Source organism: Impatiens glandulifera, chromosome 1 (assembly GCF_907164915.1).
Source record: "Impatiens glandulifera chromosome 1, dImpGla2.1, whole genome shotgun sequence".
In the NCBI taxonomy this organism is placed as follows: Eukaryota; Viridiplantae; Streptophyta; class Magnoliopsida; order Ericales; family Balsaminaceae; genus Impatiens; species Impatiens glandulifera.
The window spans coordinates 127,301,875-127,318,397 of record NC_061862.1 but is presented as its reverse complement, the minus strand read 5'-3'; the positions used below and the strand labels follow the sequence as shown (position 1 = coordinate 127,318,397).

Below are 16,523 nucleotides of genomic sequence, written 5' to 3'. Positions count from 1 at the left end.
CTAGCCTTCCAAGTGTGGAGTAGGTATATTTGGACAAGAAGGAAGTCATGGGGAAGAAGGAATGGAAGAATGTAAATGTTTCTTATATTGTATTTGGGTTCTCACTAGCCTTCCAAGTGTGGACCTATGAGGTTATCAAAACATTTATCCCCAAACTTGTTGAGAGGACGATACTGTAAGTGTATGAGCATGTCTTCCCAAGAATATTACTATACAAATCCAACAAGAAGAGCATCGCCTCTGATCTTCACACTACCTTACATGGAAAGTTATCAAAAAGATGGAAGTCTCTTAAGAGGAGAAAATCTTTTATGATGGGGAAGAGTTTGAAGATATGAGAGGTAATTTTTATGATTCATTATTTGAACTTGATTCAAGAAAGAGAAAACATGAAGAGATTGAAGATGTAGCTCCTTCCAAACCTGCTATGAGGAAGATAAGACTAATTACTCCCCCAACTCTTACCTCTCCTTATGTTCCTCCTAAACATGCCAAACCAGTCATGAGGAAGACAAGACTAATTACTCCCCCAACCCTAACACCTCTCATTCTCTCCCACCGCCACTAGGACTCATCAGATGATGATGGCCCTTAAATGACTCCACATCAATATCTCTCCATGATAGATGTAGATTGGATGAACTAACGAAGTAGGTAAATGAACTAAAAACTGAAATAAATCTCATAAAAGAGAATCAACTTTAAATGTTCAACCTACTACAAGAAATAGATTGACATAATATCAGCCACACTAGAGGAGGAACATAGTATGAGAAGATTGAAGAGAAAGGAGAAGAATGAGAAGGATGTTGATGCGAAGAAGGATGAGGTATTCTTCAATAAATTGGTGGATGAGTATAAAGATAAGGAGGAGGATGTGTTGGTGGAGATAAAGGATGAGGTATTCTTCAATAAATTAGTGGATGAGGAGGAAGACTAGGAGGAAGACAAGGAGGAGGATGTGTTGGTGGAGAAGGATGAGGTATGTACAATTCACATTCACGCTTTTTGTATAATGACCTTAATGCTTTTTTCTAATTTTTCTAATTTTTTCCAATGTGCAGGAGGTGAAGGAGAATATTGATGAGGAAGACAAGAAAAAGATTGAGAAAGACAAGGAGGAGGATGTGGTGTTGAAGGAGGACGTGTTGGTGGAGAAGGAGGATGATGTGTTGGTGGAAAAGGTGAAGGTGAAAGAGAAGGATGAGGTATGTACAATTCACATTCACGCTTTTTGTATAATGTCCTTAACGCTTTTTGTCTAATTTTTCTATTTTTTTTCAATGTGTAGGAGGTGAAGGAGAAGATTGATGAGGAAGACAAGAAGAAGATTGAGGAAGGCAAGGAGGAGGATGTGGTGTTGAAGGAGGATGTGCTGGTGGAGAAGGAGGATGATGTTTTGGTGGAAAAGGTGAAGGTGGATGATAAGGATGATGTATGTACAATTCACATTTACGCTTTTTGTATACCTTCACGCTTTTTGTTTAATTTTTTCCAATATGCAGGAGAAGATTGAGGAGGAAGATGTGGAGAAAATTGATGATTTGGTGGTGTAGAAGAAGAAGGATTTGGTGGTAAAGAAGGAGAAAGATGTGGTGCTGAAGGAGGATGTGTTAGTGGAGAAGGTGAAAGTGGAGAAGAAGGATGAAGTATGTACAATTCACATTCACGCTCTTTGTATACCTTCACGTTTTTGTCTATTTTTTCCTATGTGCAGGAGAAGATTGATGATCTGGTGGTGGAGAAGAAGAAGAATGAATTGTTGGTGGAGAAGGAGGATGCGTTGGTTTAGGTGGATGTGGTGGTGGAGAAGGAGGAGTATGTGGAGAATAAGAAGAAGAACGACAAGAAGAAGGTATGTACAACTCACATTCACGCTTTTTGTATACCTTCACACTTTTTGTCTATTTTTTCCAATGTGCAGATTGAGAAGATGTGGAGAAGATTGATAATCTGGTGGTGAAAGAGAATAATAAGAAGGATTTGGTGAAGGAGAATAAGAAGAATAATTTGGTGAAGGATCTGGTGGTGAAGAATAACGACAAGAAGAAGGTGAAAATGGAGGAGAAGAAGAACGTGGAGAAGGATGTGGTGGAGAAGAAGAAGAAGGATTTGGTGAAGGATCCAGTGGTGAATAAGAACGACAAGAAGAAGGTGAAGGTGGAGGAGAAGTAGAGACTGGAGGAGGATGTGGTGAAGGACAAGAAGAAGGTGAAGGTGGAGAAGAAGAATGTGGAGGAGGATGTGGTGGAGGACAAGAAGAAGGTGAAGGTGGAAAGAAGAACATGGAGGAGGATGTGGTGGAAGACAAGAACATGAATGTGGTGAAGGATGTGGTGGAAGTGAAGAAAAGTGCAGCCCAATATAAGAGAAAGAGGTTGGGGTCGAAACTACTAACTCCCTTCATTAATCCTTCTATAAAAAATGAGGGTCAATGATCCAATCAAGGTCAATCCTCTAGTGAAATTTGAATCGAAACTACTAAATAAGTAGAAGAATTTGATATAAAAAAAGAATTTTAGTTGGTGGATGTCAATACTAGCAAATCAGACTATTCATTCTTCAATACATTGCTGAAGAAATCTAGCTAGCTCACTGATCAGGTACTCTTCATTCTTCAATAAATTGGTGTGGTGCATTGTATAATGCCCATCACACTTATTGTATAATTCATGCATATTGTGCAGGAGATTAATGTCAGTTGTTTTCTACTAAGAAGAAGAGCAATCGAATTCTCTAGGACATATAGTAAGGATTTCACAATCACTAATTGTCATCTCACTAGTATGTTCTCTAACACACTATGCACATTTTACTAATGACACAAAACGCTTTTCTTTTGATATAACCTTTATGGAGTATGTTGGGTCAAATCACTTTGACTAATGAAATTTTGATGATGAGTTTGTATAAAACTTAAACTAAGACGTCTAATTGTCTTTGGTGCATGTGTATCAAAAACATGCTATATTAGACTAAGTCTGAATGAGGTTCATTAAACTTACTAACTATTAGACGCATTAAGTTAGACGTGCAGTCTAACAGATACGTAGTTAGACGTGCAGTCTAACAGATACGTAGTTAGACGTGCAGTCTAACAGATACGTAGTTAGACGTGCAGTCTAACAGATACGTAGTTAGACGTGCAGTCTAACAGATACATAGTTAGACGTGCAGTTTAACAGGCGTAGTTAGACGTACAGTCTAACAGATACGTAGTGAGACGTGCAGTCTAATAGATACGTAGTTAGACGTGCAATCTAATAGATACGTAGTTAGACGTGTAGTCTAACAGACGTAGTTAGACGTGCAGTTTAACAAATACGTAGTTAGACGTGTAGTCTAATAGATATGTAGTTAGACGTGCAATCTAACAGATACATAGTTAGCCATGTAGTCTAACAGATAAGTAGTTAGACGTGCAGTTTAATAGATACGAAGTTAGACGTGTAGTCTAACAGGCGTAGTTAGACGTGCAGTCTAACAGATACATAGTTAGACGTGCATTCTAACAGATACGTAGTTAGACGTGCATTCTAACAGATACGTAGTTAGACGTGCAGTCTAACAGATACGTAGTTAGACGTGCAATTTAACTAGTGTAGTTAGACGTGTAGTCTAATAGATACGTAGTTAGACGTGTAGTCTAATAGACGTAGTTAGACGTGCAGTCTAACAAACGTAGTTAGACGTGCAGTCTAACAAATACGTAGTTGGACGTGCAATTTAACAGATACGTAGTTAAACATGCAGTCTAACAAATGAGAGTTAGACGTACAGTCTAACTCCTTCAGATTAGTCTGAAGGGAAACGTAGTTAGACGTGCCATCTAATAGATGAGAGTTAGACGTGCAGTCTAACTCCTTTAGATTAGTCTGAAGGGAAACGTAGTTAGACGTGCCGTTTAACAGATGAGAGTTAGACGTGTAGTCTAACTCTTTCAGATTAGTCTGAAGGGAAACGTAGTTAGACGTTCTATCTAATAGATGAGTGTTAAACATGCAGTCTAACTCCTTCAGATTAGTCTGAAGGGAACCGTAATTAGACGTGTCGTCTAATTCCATTAGACCTGGTGGTCTAATGGATCCTGCTATTAGATGGGAGCATCTAACTTCATTAGACTTGTCAGTCTAATTGAAAAACATCTAATGCCACGCTTATGCAGTTGCTTGAAGCTAGAATCCTTCTACCTACGATCAACTAGCTGTATGCTACTCCTACTCCACTATTCCGTGCAAATTAGTACGACAGCCAGTTACAACCAATGAACTAATGCCACGTAAGCAAATATTCTTCCCACTACTTGTTTCTTGAAGGAATATCCTAGAAGAATATTTGGCGCACTACCGGATTGGTACGGCCATAATCATGGTGCTCAGAGTCTGCTGTACCTGTGTACTATGGAGGCTCTAAAATGGGTATTCGCCACGTGTCATTATAGAAGATTCGACCATTGGTACCTGCTCCCTATTTAAAGATCCTCAAGGACAACAGATGAACTAACAATCGAAATACACGCGAACATACAAGCTAATACACGAACTACTGAGCTTACTGAATCTCACGAATTGCTTTCTTACTTTACTGTGTGTACATCAAGAGACAGATAAAATCAAAGTATTGTCTAGCTCAGTAATATTCTTCAATATACTGTAAGTTGAACAGAGTCTGTTCTGTTCAACAGTGAGCTAGCCGTGTAACTGTATTTGATTCTAAGAAAAGTATAGTGAATCCTTCCGGTGGTTGGAAGAAGGGGTGACGTAGGAGAGTTTTGCTCTAAACATCCATAAACCAACTGCTGTGTCATTTACATTCTGTCATCTTCTCCTTCTTTGGTTCTTAGCTTTAAACCCGAGCAAACGTTTCTGCACTTGAATCGTTCAAGAGTTTGCAAGGGTTTGTGAAGAATAGAAAGTGATTTAAATCCCTAACATGATTTCTATCAAACCGTTTTTATACGAAGTTGTCATCAATAGCTAGACCACTGTCTCTATTGATTACACCAATCCTATCAATTGGTATCAGAGCCCTATTTTCTATTCTCAAGCATCAAGAACCTGAATCATGTCTATCATCAACGAGATCCCTCTCCTTTCGAAAGATAACTACGACTATTGGATGATGAGAATGCAAGCTCACTTGGCTGCTCTTGATTGTGATATGTGGAGCGTCATTACCGATGGTCCCATAAAGATTTCGAAGCCAAGTTGTGAGTGGACAACTGAAGATAAGATGACTAACAACTTGGACAATGTAGCCAAAAATATCTTGTATCAATCGATCAACATGAACATATTCTACGAGATCAAATCCTGCTCCTCCACTAAAGAAATTTGGGAGAAGCTAATTCAGATCTATGGTCGAAACGTTCAAGCCAAGAAGAATCCGAAAGATCAAAAAGTTTTCATGTGTGTTGAAAACAAATCTAAATGGGCCGACAACGACTTAGAGGATTCTCCTATTGAAAAGGATACTGAAACCGTAACATGTTTGATGGCAGATGATCAATCCAAGGTAAATGATATTTCCCCATCGGAATTTACCAACGGAGAGTTAACTACTGCACTCAATGACATGGCCATTGAGTACAAGAAGTTATCAGATTTCTTTTATGAAATTAAAGTAAAATATGATGCCAATATTTTTTCTTCATACAAAATTTATGAATCAAATGCTTTTGAAAAGAAAGTAGTAGAGATCTCATCCGAGAATGAGATGCTCAAAGAACAGATCCAAACACTCTATTCTGAAAACAAAAGGTTAAACTATGTTGTTAGTTCTTGGACAAGATCTGGAGAAGTTGTCAAATATCAGATTAGTCTGTTGAAACCTGCTGGATCTAGATCCGATTTAGAATTTGATAACGATGACCCAAACCAATCCTAAAAAAGTCAAACTCAGCAACTGACAAGCGTAAGCCAATAAGTTTTGTCAAAGGAAGTGTGACTGATATTGAATCTGATCCAATTTATGAAGAAGTAGCTTTGAAGAATGAAATAACTTATGTTCCACCGACTGTTAGTTGGCTGAAAAATAAGTTAGAAGTAGCCAGCAAGTCTGGCAATCTAAAACCTAGCAAGAAGTCAATGATTTCTAAAAGAAAATCATCTTCAAAGACTAAGGGATCAGAGACTAGCAGGAAGGTGTCTACTATGTCAAAATCATACGCATTAATCACAACACAAAATGGGAAATCCATCAGAATAACTCAAATATGGATTCCTAAGGGACTGATTGACCGAGGACCCAATTGAATGTAGGTACCAAACGATTGTAAATATTATTTTGTGTAGGTACATGTGAGTGATGGCCTGGAGGAATCTGTCTGGTATCTTGATAGTGGCTGTTCCAGACATATGACAGGAAACATACGACTTCTTACTGATATAGCAGATTGCTCTAGACCTAAGATCACTTTTGGTGACTACAAGAAGGGTAAGACCACGGGTAAGGGTAAGATTATCCATGATAATCTAACCATTAATGACGTGTTACTTGTTGACAATCTGTGTTATAACCTGATTAGTATTAGTCAATTATGTAATAATGGTCTGTCAGTTGATTTTCAAACTCATGCATGCCTAGTTAAGGATCAACATGGTAATATTTTATTAACCGGTAGTAGATCAGGAAATTCCTATAAAATGAACTGGAAGAAAGAAGCATATAATCCTATGTGCATGATTGCCAGGAATGACCAGAAATGGTTATGGCATAAAAGGTTAAACCATCTAAATTTCAAAACCATCAACAACATTTGTTCTAATAATTTAGTATTTGGTTTGCCTAAACTACAATTTTCTAAGAACAAGATATGTTTTGCTTGCCAGTTAGGCAAACAGGGCAGATCATCGTTCAAAAGTAAAGGGAAATCTCAATCCAGCTGCTGTTTAGAAGTGTTACACATGGATTTGTTTGGTCCAATTCCTGTAAAGAGCCTAGGAGGAATGAGATTCGCACTAATTGTTATTGATGATTTCTCACGATTTACATGGGTAGCATTTTTACAATCAAAGTATAAAACTACTGAAAATTTGATTAGAATCTTTACAAGAATTCAGAATCAGAAATCTTTGAATATTGCTTGCATTAGAAGTGATTAGGGAACTGAGTTCACAAACAGATACCTTTCTTCTTATCTCGAGGAGTCTGGGATTAGGCACGAGTTGTCTAGTGCTAGAACTCCACAGTAGAATGGCATTGCTAAGAGAAGAGTGAGGGCTCTAAAAGAAGCAGCGAGATCTATGCTAGCTGAATCAGACGTTCCTTAGAGGTTCTGGGCAGAGGTAATCAACACAGCTTGCTACACACAAAATCGATCAATTATTAACAAACGTTTTGATAAAACTCCTTATGAACTGTATTATGGAAGATTTCCCACAGTTTTATACTTTAAAGTATTCGGGTGTAAATGTTTTATCCATAACAATGAAAATATTTATTTGACCGCTTTTGATGCTAAAGCAGTTGCTGGATTCATGCTGGGATACTCCTTAGTAAGCAAGGCTTACAGAGTATATAACAACAGAACTCAAACTGTTGAGAAATCCCTTCATGTCGTCTTTGATGAGTCTGTTGAGAGTAACTTCATTGATCCCATTGACTTTGCTTACAGATTAGAAGCGACGAGTCTTGAGTCTGTAAATGAGGATGAAACTCTAGATAAACGGATTTCGTTGTCTGATCTTGTGGCTGATCCAATTGAAATCCAACCAGACGTACAAACTCCTATTCAACAAACTGTTGAGAGTTCGGACGTCGCGTAGTCACCTGTTCAGATGACCAATCCCTTTGGATCCAACTTTAGGTGGAACAAGAATCATCCACCAGAATTGATCATCGGGAATCCTAATTCTCCTCGTAGGACCAGAAGTCAATTGATGGATGAAATGGCCAATTCTGCCTTTATTTCTCAAATTGAACCCAAGAAAATTTGCAGTGGTTGATCCAGATTGGATCAATGCTATACAGGAGGAGTTAAACCAATTTGTGAGAAATAAAGTGTGGCATCTAACTCCTAGACCGACTGATCAGTCAGTCATTGGAACAAGATGGGTGTTTAGAAACAAACTTAGTGAAGATGGTTCAGTTATTAGAAACAAAGCCCGTTTAGTTGCTCAAGGATACAAACAGGAGGAAGGCATCGACTTTGATGAGTCTTTTGCACCCGTAGCAAGACTTGAGGCAATTAGAATCTTCATGGCGTATGCATCATTTAAGAATTTTAAAGTTTTTCAAATGGATGTGAAGAGTGCATTTTTAAATGGTAAATTAAATGAAGATGTCTATGTTGAGCAACCACCTGGTTTTGTAGATCATACTTTACCAAATCATGTTTTCAAACTTGACAAAGCTTTATATGGTTTAAAACAAACTCCTAGAGCTTGGTATGACACTTTGACTGAATTTCTGTTTGATCATGATTTTGTTATTGGAACCGTGGATAAAACATTGTTTAAATTCACTAAAGATTCTCACATTCTGCTTGTTCAAATCTATGTTGATGATATTATATTTGGATCAACTAACCCCAAACTATGTGAGAAATTTATCAAGCTGATGCAGGACAGATTTGAAATGAGCATGATGGGAGAATTAACTTTCTTCCTCGGTCTTCAAGTTCGTCAGCTGGAGAAAGGAACCTTCATCAATCAGGCTAAGTATACCAAGGAATTACTGAAGAAGTTCGGAATGGAGAACTGCTCTACTGCAGCTACTTCACTGAGCTCCTCCAGTAAAATGGAAAAATATGATGGTGGTCAAAGTGAAGATGTCACAACCTATAGAGGACTTATTGGGTCATTGCTCTATGTTACTGCTAGTAGACCAGATATCCAATTTTCTATTGGTGTCTGTGGAAGATTCCAGGCTAATCCTAAACTTTCTCAATTCACTACTACTAAATGCATTTTAAAATATTTAAAGGGAACTCAAAATGTGGGACTGTGGTATCTGAAGGATTCCAGTTTCAATTTGACTAGTTTCTCTGATGCAGATTATGTAGTGTGCAAAGTTGATAGAAAGAGCACGAATGGAACTTGCCAGTTCCTTGAAGATCGTCTTATCTCATGGTTCAACAAGAAGTAGACGTCGATTGCCACGTCTACAGCTAAAGCAGAGTACTTTGCTGCTGGTAGTTGTTGTTCACAGCTCTTGTGGGCTCAACAACAACTTAGGGACTATGGGATTGAGGCTGAAAAATTTCCAATTTTCTACGACAACACAAGTGTTATCGCAATCACCTATAATCCAGTTCTGCACTCTCGGACAAAGCACATCGAAATCAGACATCACTTCATCCGAGAGCATGTCAATGAGAAGCAGATTCGTCTTGAATACATCCCAACATATTAACAAACTTCAGACATCTTCACGAAGCCTCTACCCGAGACTAAGTTTTCTCACTTTAGAAATATTTTAGGAATTGTTGATCTTGATTGATCTTATTATGTGCATAAACTAAGGGGGAACATATTGTTTAAAATGTAACTGGACAGACAAGAAGACATAAGTCTCAATACGTCCAATGGACTAGAAGTTTAAGAAGCATAACTACTTAGACGTATGTCTGCTCAAGCAGTTTCTATCTTCTTTTGGGAACTCATGTCTTGGTTAATTAACCTGCGTGGTTAGACGTATGAGTCTAATAGACGTTTATAAGATAAGAATAATTGGAAGCTCACGTCTAACCGGACACACGTCTAGTATGTGGTGTTTATGTGTAATTAGACGTCTACGTCTTATAGACGTTAGACGTTTACAAGACAAGATTGATTAGACGTTAACGTCTAATAGATGAATTTCCCAATTAGAAGTGAAGAATGTAGAAAGTAGTTTAAACGCCTAACTACTTGTGCATTTAGACTTTTCATCTTCTGGCTATCGGAATAACTGTCATCTGCAACTGTATCTGTCTATGAACTTTTTCCCGCCAAAAATAAACCAGTCACTTCTCAAGTAGATTGAAGACACGTGTCTCTCAATATTTAAAGAGACTAAAATTTCTGATAACTTTCTTCTATACGTCTAATATTAACAGTGCATTTTCATGTTTAATATTAATTGATAGCTGTGTCCCTTGGGAATAGGTTTCTGAAATTTTTGACGGTTGGTATAATCATTAAATATTAAATGTCACACGTTAGCTTTTGTGTATTTAATGAATGGTGTCACTCAAATGGTTGAGTATTCCTAAATCCTTGATTCTCTCTCTAGAATTCGAATCGCCAAAAACTTGTGTTCATCTTGCCAAAATGACTTTTCCTTCTCCGAAATCTCTGCAAATAGACTTCAAGTTTGTTTCAACTCTAATGATTCCTGGAATGGTTCAAATTTTTGAATCATTGAAAGCTTCTGGGCTGAAGAAGTTTCTTCATCCTCACTGCATCTATCATGAACAAGCAGTTCGTGAATTCTTTGAAACCGTTCGCTTTTATCATAATCAATACATTCGTGCGAATGTAGTTGGAAAAAATATCTACTTCACTGAAGAAACATTCGGCATGTTCTTCAGACTTCCAACCGAAGGAATCCATGAGTTTCCTTCTTCCTCAAATGAAATTATGTCTGAAATGATGATTGTCTTTTCAAATCAAGTCTTCGAAGGGAAAATCCTTCCCGTTGAGTATCACGGGAAGAGTAACTGTCTGAAGGTTAAGTATGCCCTACTCAATGACATCATCTCCAAATCTATTCTCACGAAGGACTCTTCCTACATCTACTGTACGAAAGTCTTTGAAATAATGGTGGCCATCACAAGAGGTGTAGCCATCAACTGGTCGAAATTCCTCTTCAACAATCTAGTTCGAATAATTTCCTTTCAAAAGAAGATCTTCGGTTATGACAATCCCCTTTGCGCATTCCCTTGCTGTCTCCTTACCGAACCTGGTCATGGGTTTCATGCCAATCCTTCGAAAGTCCTGAACGGTGCAAGGGTCATCGACTATATTCTTCAGGTGGGTAGGCTTAGATTTAAGAAACGAAATAGGAAAACCAATAACTCAGCGTTAACCCTAGCTCTAGAATCGGCTGTAGATTCCCTTCCCAGATGATGTTAAAAAGGGGGAAAGAAAGGAAAAAAGATTAGCCTTAGACTTAGGGGAAGGAAGAATCTTTTGATGTTGATCTTTTGATATCTTTAGGGGTTAATGTTCTTGAAAAGTGTTTTTGTATTTTCTTTTGAAAAATATTCCTGATATTTCAAGTTAAGTTATGCTTTTATCTATTATGGTATATGAATAGTCTATTGCTATCTACTGCATTACTCATATAATCTTTTAACTATGCAAAGTTCTAACATCATCATCAAAAAGAGGGAAATTGTTGGGTCAAATTATTTTGACTAAGGGTCAAATAACTTTGACTAATGAAATTTGATGATGAGTTTGTATAAAACTTAAACTAAACCGTCTAATTGTTTTTGGTGCAGGTTTATCGAAAACATGCTATATTAGACTAAGTCTGAATGAGGTTCATTAGACTTACTAACTATTAGATGCATTAAGTTAGACGTACAGTATAACAGATATGTAGTTAGACGTGCAGTCTAATAGATACGTAGTTAGACGTGTAGTCTAACAGATACGTAGTTAGACGTGCAGTCTAATAGATACGTAGTTAGACGTGCAGTCTAACAGATACGTAGTTAGACGTGCATTCTAACAGATACGTAGTTAGACGTGCAGTCTAAACAGGCGTAGTTAGACATGCAGTCTAACAGATACGTAGTTAGACGTGTAGTCTAACAGATACGTAGTTAGACATGCAGTCTAACAGGCGTAGTTAGACGTGTAGTCTAACAGATACGTAGTTAGACGTGCAGTCTAATAGATACGTAGTTAGACGTGCATTCTAATAAATACATAGTTAAACGTGCAGTCTAACAGATACGTAGTTAGACGTGTAGTCTAACAAATACGTAGATAGACGTGTAGTCTAACAGGCATAGTTAGACGTGCAATCTAAGATACGTAGTTAGACGTGCAATCTAATAGATACGTAGTTAGATATGCAGTCTAACAGATACATAGTTAGACATGAAATCTAACAGATACGTAGTTAGACGTGCAGTCTAACATGCATAGTTAAACGTGCAGTCTAACAGATACGTAGTTAGACGTGAAGTCTAACAGACGTAGTTAGACGTGAAGTCTAACAGACGTAGTTAGACATACAGTTTAACAGACGTAGTTAGACGTGTAGTCTAACAGACATAGTTAGACGTGCAATCTAACAAATATGTAGTTGGACGTGCAGTCTAATAGATACGTAGTTAGACATGCAGTCTAGCAGATGAGAGTTAGACTTGTAGTCTAACTCCTTAAGATTAGTCTGAAGGGAAACGTATTTAGACGTGTCGTCTAATAGATGAGAGTTAGACGTGCAGTCTAACTTCTTCAGATTAGACTGAAGGGAAACGTAGTTAGACGTACCGTCTAACAGATGAGAGTTAGACGTGTAGTCTAACTCCTTCAAATTAGTCTAAAGGGAAACATAGTTAGACATGCCGTCTAACAGATGAGAGTTAGACGTGTAGTCTAACTCCTTCAAATTAGTCTTAAGGGAACCGTAATTAAACGTATCGTTTAATTCCATTAGACCTGGTGGTCTAATGGATCCTACTATTATATGGGGGCGTTTAACTTCATTAGACTTGTTAGTCTAATTGAAAAACGTCTAATGTCACGCTTTTGCAGTTGCTTGAAGCTAACATCCTTCTACCCACGATCAACTAGCTGTATGCTATTCCTGCTCCTCTATTCCGTGCAGATCAGTACGATAGCCAATTACAACCAATGAACAAATTCCACATAAGCAAATATTCTTCCCACTACTTGTTTCTTGCTGGAAAATCCTAGAAGAATATTCGGCACACTACTAGATTGGTACAGCCATGATCATAGTGCTTAGAGTCTGTTGTACCTATGTACTATGGAGGCTCACAAATGGGTATTCGCCACGTGTCATTATAGAAGATTCGACCGTTGGTACCTGCTCCCTATTTAAAGATCCTCAAGGACAACAGATGAACTAGCAATCAGAATACACACGAACTACCGAGCTTACTGAATCTCACGAATTGCTTTCTTGCATTACTGTGTGTACATCAAGAGAGAGATATAATCAATGTATTGTCTAGATGAGTGATATTCTTCAATATACTTAAGTTGAATAGAGTCTGTTCTGTTTAATAGTGAGCTAGCCGTCAACTGTATTTGATTCTAAGGAAAATATAGTGAATCCTTCCGGTGGTTGGAAGAAGGGGTGACGTAGGAAAGTTTTGCTACGAACATCCATAAAAAAACTACTATGTCATTTACATTATATCATCTTCTCCTTCTTTGGTTCTTAGCTTCAAACCTGAGAAAACGTTTCCAAACTTGAATCGTTCAAGATTTACACGGGTTTGTGAAGAATAGAAAGTGATTTAAATCCCTAATAGGATTTCTATCAAACCATTTTTGCACGAAGTTGTCATCAATAGCTAGACCCATGTCTCTATTGATTACACATATCCTATCAGAGTATTACTAGGGTGCCGAGGAAAAATATATGCTCACATGGAGTAGAGTTGATGACATTTATGTCCCCCTCAACCTCAATATACAACACTGGGTACTGTGTGTAGTGCGACTAAATGAATGGCGTATCGACGTCTATGATTGTGATCAATCAATTTTCAAGGAGGAAAGTTTTGCAAAATACATGATACCCCTTTGTGAAATGCTTACGTACTTTCATCACCAAGCATTGTTTGAAGTGGAAATATCCAGATATCCTAAGTTGAGCACAACTAATTTTAAATTTCATAGAATCTCACTCCTAGAAATCTCAAAATCAAATGGGAATTGTGGTGTATTTAAAATAATGTATCTAGAGTACTTGACTGCTAATCTTGATCTAAAGGATGTGGTATTAGAGAATATTACTTTTATGAGATAGAAGTGGGCAGTAATATTATTCAATCAAATTATCTTAGGTGGTGAATTGTTGATATACTATGTTGGGTTAAGTTTTTAATTGATTTAAAATAATTTAACATACTTTATTTCGATGATTGATGAAATGGTTTTTGAAAATAAATAAATAAAACTAAGTTCAATAATTGTTAGTCATATCAAATATATAAATATATATTTGAATATTAACATCTTAAGTGGTGTAGTGGTAAGTCAACATGCGCGATAAGATGTCTCAAAGTCAACGCGTCCTTCAGACGCGGTCGGAAGGGATGCTAAGTTAAGCGACGTCTAACTCCTTCAGAAGCGGTCTGAAGGGATGCGTAATTAGACGACGTCTAACTCCTTTGGACGCGTTCTGAAGGGATGATCAGATGAGGCGTCTAAGCAGATTACGTCTAAGATGATTAGATGAGGCGTCTGAGCAGATGGACGGCTAAGATGATCAGATGGTGTCTAAGATCAGTAGATGGGTCTAAGATGATCAGATGAGGCGTCTAAGATGATCAGATGAGGCGTGTAAGCAGATGGACGACTAAGATAATCAGATGGCGTCTAAGATGAGGAGATGGCGTCTGAAGGAAAATAGACGTTTAAAAGGTTGGCATCTGAAGTAGATGAGTGTCTAGACAGCTGGCAATAGAGCTCTCCAGACAGCTAGCATCAGAGTTACTCAAATGAATGATTTCCACGTATGCTGTTATTCAAATTTCCTGTACTGTATTGTACTACCACGATCTCAAGAATATTTTCTTGCTATACTACCCTGTACCTCATGGATAATACATCCATCAAAAAGAGGACACGTGTCAAAAAGGAGGATTCAACCGTTGGTGCTTTTCAAGAATAAATAGCTGCTTAAGGACAACAGACGAATTGCTGTCTGGAATCATAAGACAGAAGCTTAAGCTCTCTTTCTCATTGAATCACCAGATTTCTACAAGTTTGATTTATTGAATCAACTTACTCTCTCTAGATATTTTATTCTCAAATGTATTTTGTACTTCACTACGTGAAGTTGAAAGATAAGTTACTAAACTATTTGATAGCCATTAACAATGTGTTGTAAGTTGAATAGAGGTTGTTCTGTTTAATAGTGTGTGTGCTAGGAGTTCAGAACAGGCGGTCAATTAAGTCATGAGTTTCCGACTAGGTTTTTGTAGTTTGTTTTATACAAATCAAAGTCTTTTAGTGGATATCCTTCCAGTTGAGGAAGAAAGGGTGACATAGGAGGGTTTACTCCGAACATCCATAAAAAATCATGTGTTCTTTACTTTCTGACATTACATTCCGTAGTCTAAATCTTCAAATCCAACAAAAAGATCCGCACTTGAATCCGTTTCAAGAGTTTGGAAGATTTGTAAAGAATAGAAACACATACTAATCCCTCACAGGATTATTATCGAAGAATTTATCATAAACTGCTAACAATATTTAGACCTTAGTCTCTATTGGTAGCACCGATCCCAACAAGTGGTATTATAGACTCGTTTTCTATTCTCAAGCACCAATATGAGTCTAAATCATGTCTTTGGATGTCACCAACAAGGTTCCCATGTTCTCAGAGGAAACTATGTTGTGTAGAAGGCGAGAGTCCTCACTCATCTAGCTTCTATAAATGATGACATGTGGTTTGTCATCACCGAAGGTCCGATAAAGATTGAGAAGACTAGATCTAAGTGGACTAGTGAAGAGAAGAGAAAGAACAACCTCGACAACATAACAAAAGACATCCTGTACAAGATATTGGATGACAACATGTTCAACAAGATCATCACATGCCCCACTACCAAAGATATCTGGGAGAAGTTGACTCAACTGTGTGAGGGCATCGAACAAACTAAAGAAAACAGACTCATGGTTGCCACACAGCAGTTCGATAACTTTAATATGATCCTAGAGAGACGATGACTGAGTTCGATGAAAGATTCAACAAGATTATCACCACTCTTTCCACCTTGGGCAAGACTTACAGCAACAGAGAGGTTGCAATCAAAGTCATGCGTGCTCTTCCCATGGAGTGGGATATCAAGACGATGGTGATGAGGGAATCTAAAGACCCCAACAAGATGGAGCTCTATGATTTGCTAGCCGTTTTGAAGGCCTACGAGTTTGAATAAACTCTAGGAACGAAGAGGAGTCTTCCACATCTTCCATCTATACCAAGGCGTTGGTGACTACTGATGAGCCACCTGTTGCCACTACTGTGAAGACTGCTGCCGAGCAGATCAGTAACGACTCCATGGATTTCTTCGTGAGGAAACTCTGAAAATTCATGAAGAATAGAAATTCTAACTCAAACTCTTCAAATAATAATGATAATGATAAGAGTAATTATAAGGCTAACTTAAAATGTTTTAACTGTGATGAACTAGGACACTTCAAGGCAGAAAGCAGCAAGCCGAAGCGAGATAAGAAAATGAAAGATGAGAAGAAGAACAAGAAAGAGCTGAAGACTCTCATGGCGGATGAAAGCAAAGCCAAGTGGGACGACAACGACTCAGATGATTCATCATCCATCGACAGCGATGATGAAAACGTTACATGCTTCATGACAAAGGAAAA

General features: G+C 37.8%; 1 protein-coding gene across 1 annotated transcript; it reads left to right on the top strand.

The window, feature by feature from the left end:
* Positions 1–769: 769 nt before the first annotated feature.
* On the top strand, positions 770–2,175 carry LOC124942813 (probable inactive protein kinase DDB_G0270444). Its single transcript, XM_047483375.1, has 6 exons — positions 770–901; positions 1,065–1,208; positions 1,292–1,435; positions 1,557–1,649; positions 1,718–1,786; positions 1,945–2,175. The coding sequence occupies exons 1-6, from the start codon at positions 770–772 to the stop codon at positions 2,173–2,175; spliced, it is 813 nt and encodes a 270-aa protein (XP_047339331.1).
* The last annotated feature ends 14,348 nt before the right edge of the window (positions 2,176–16,523 follow it).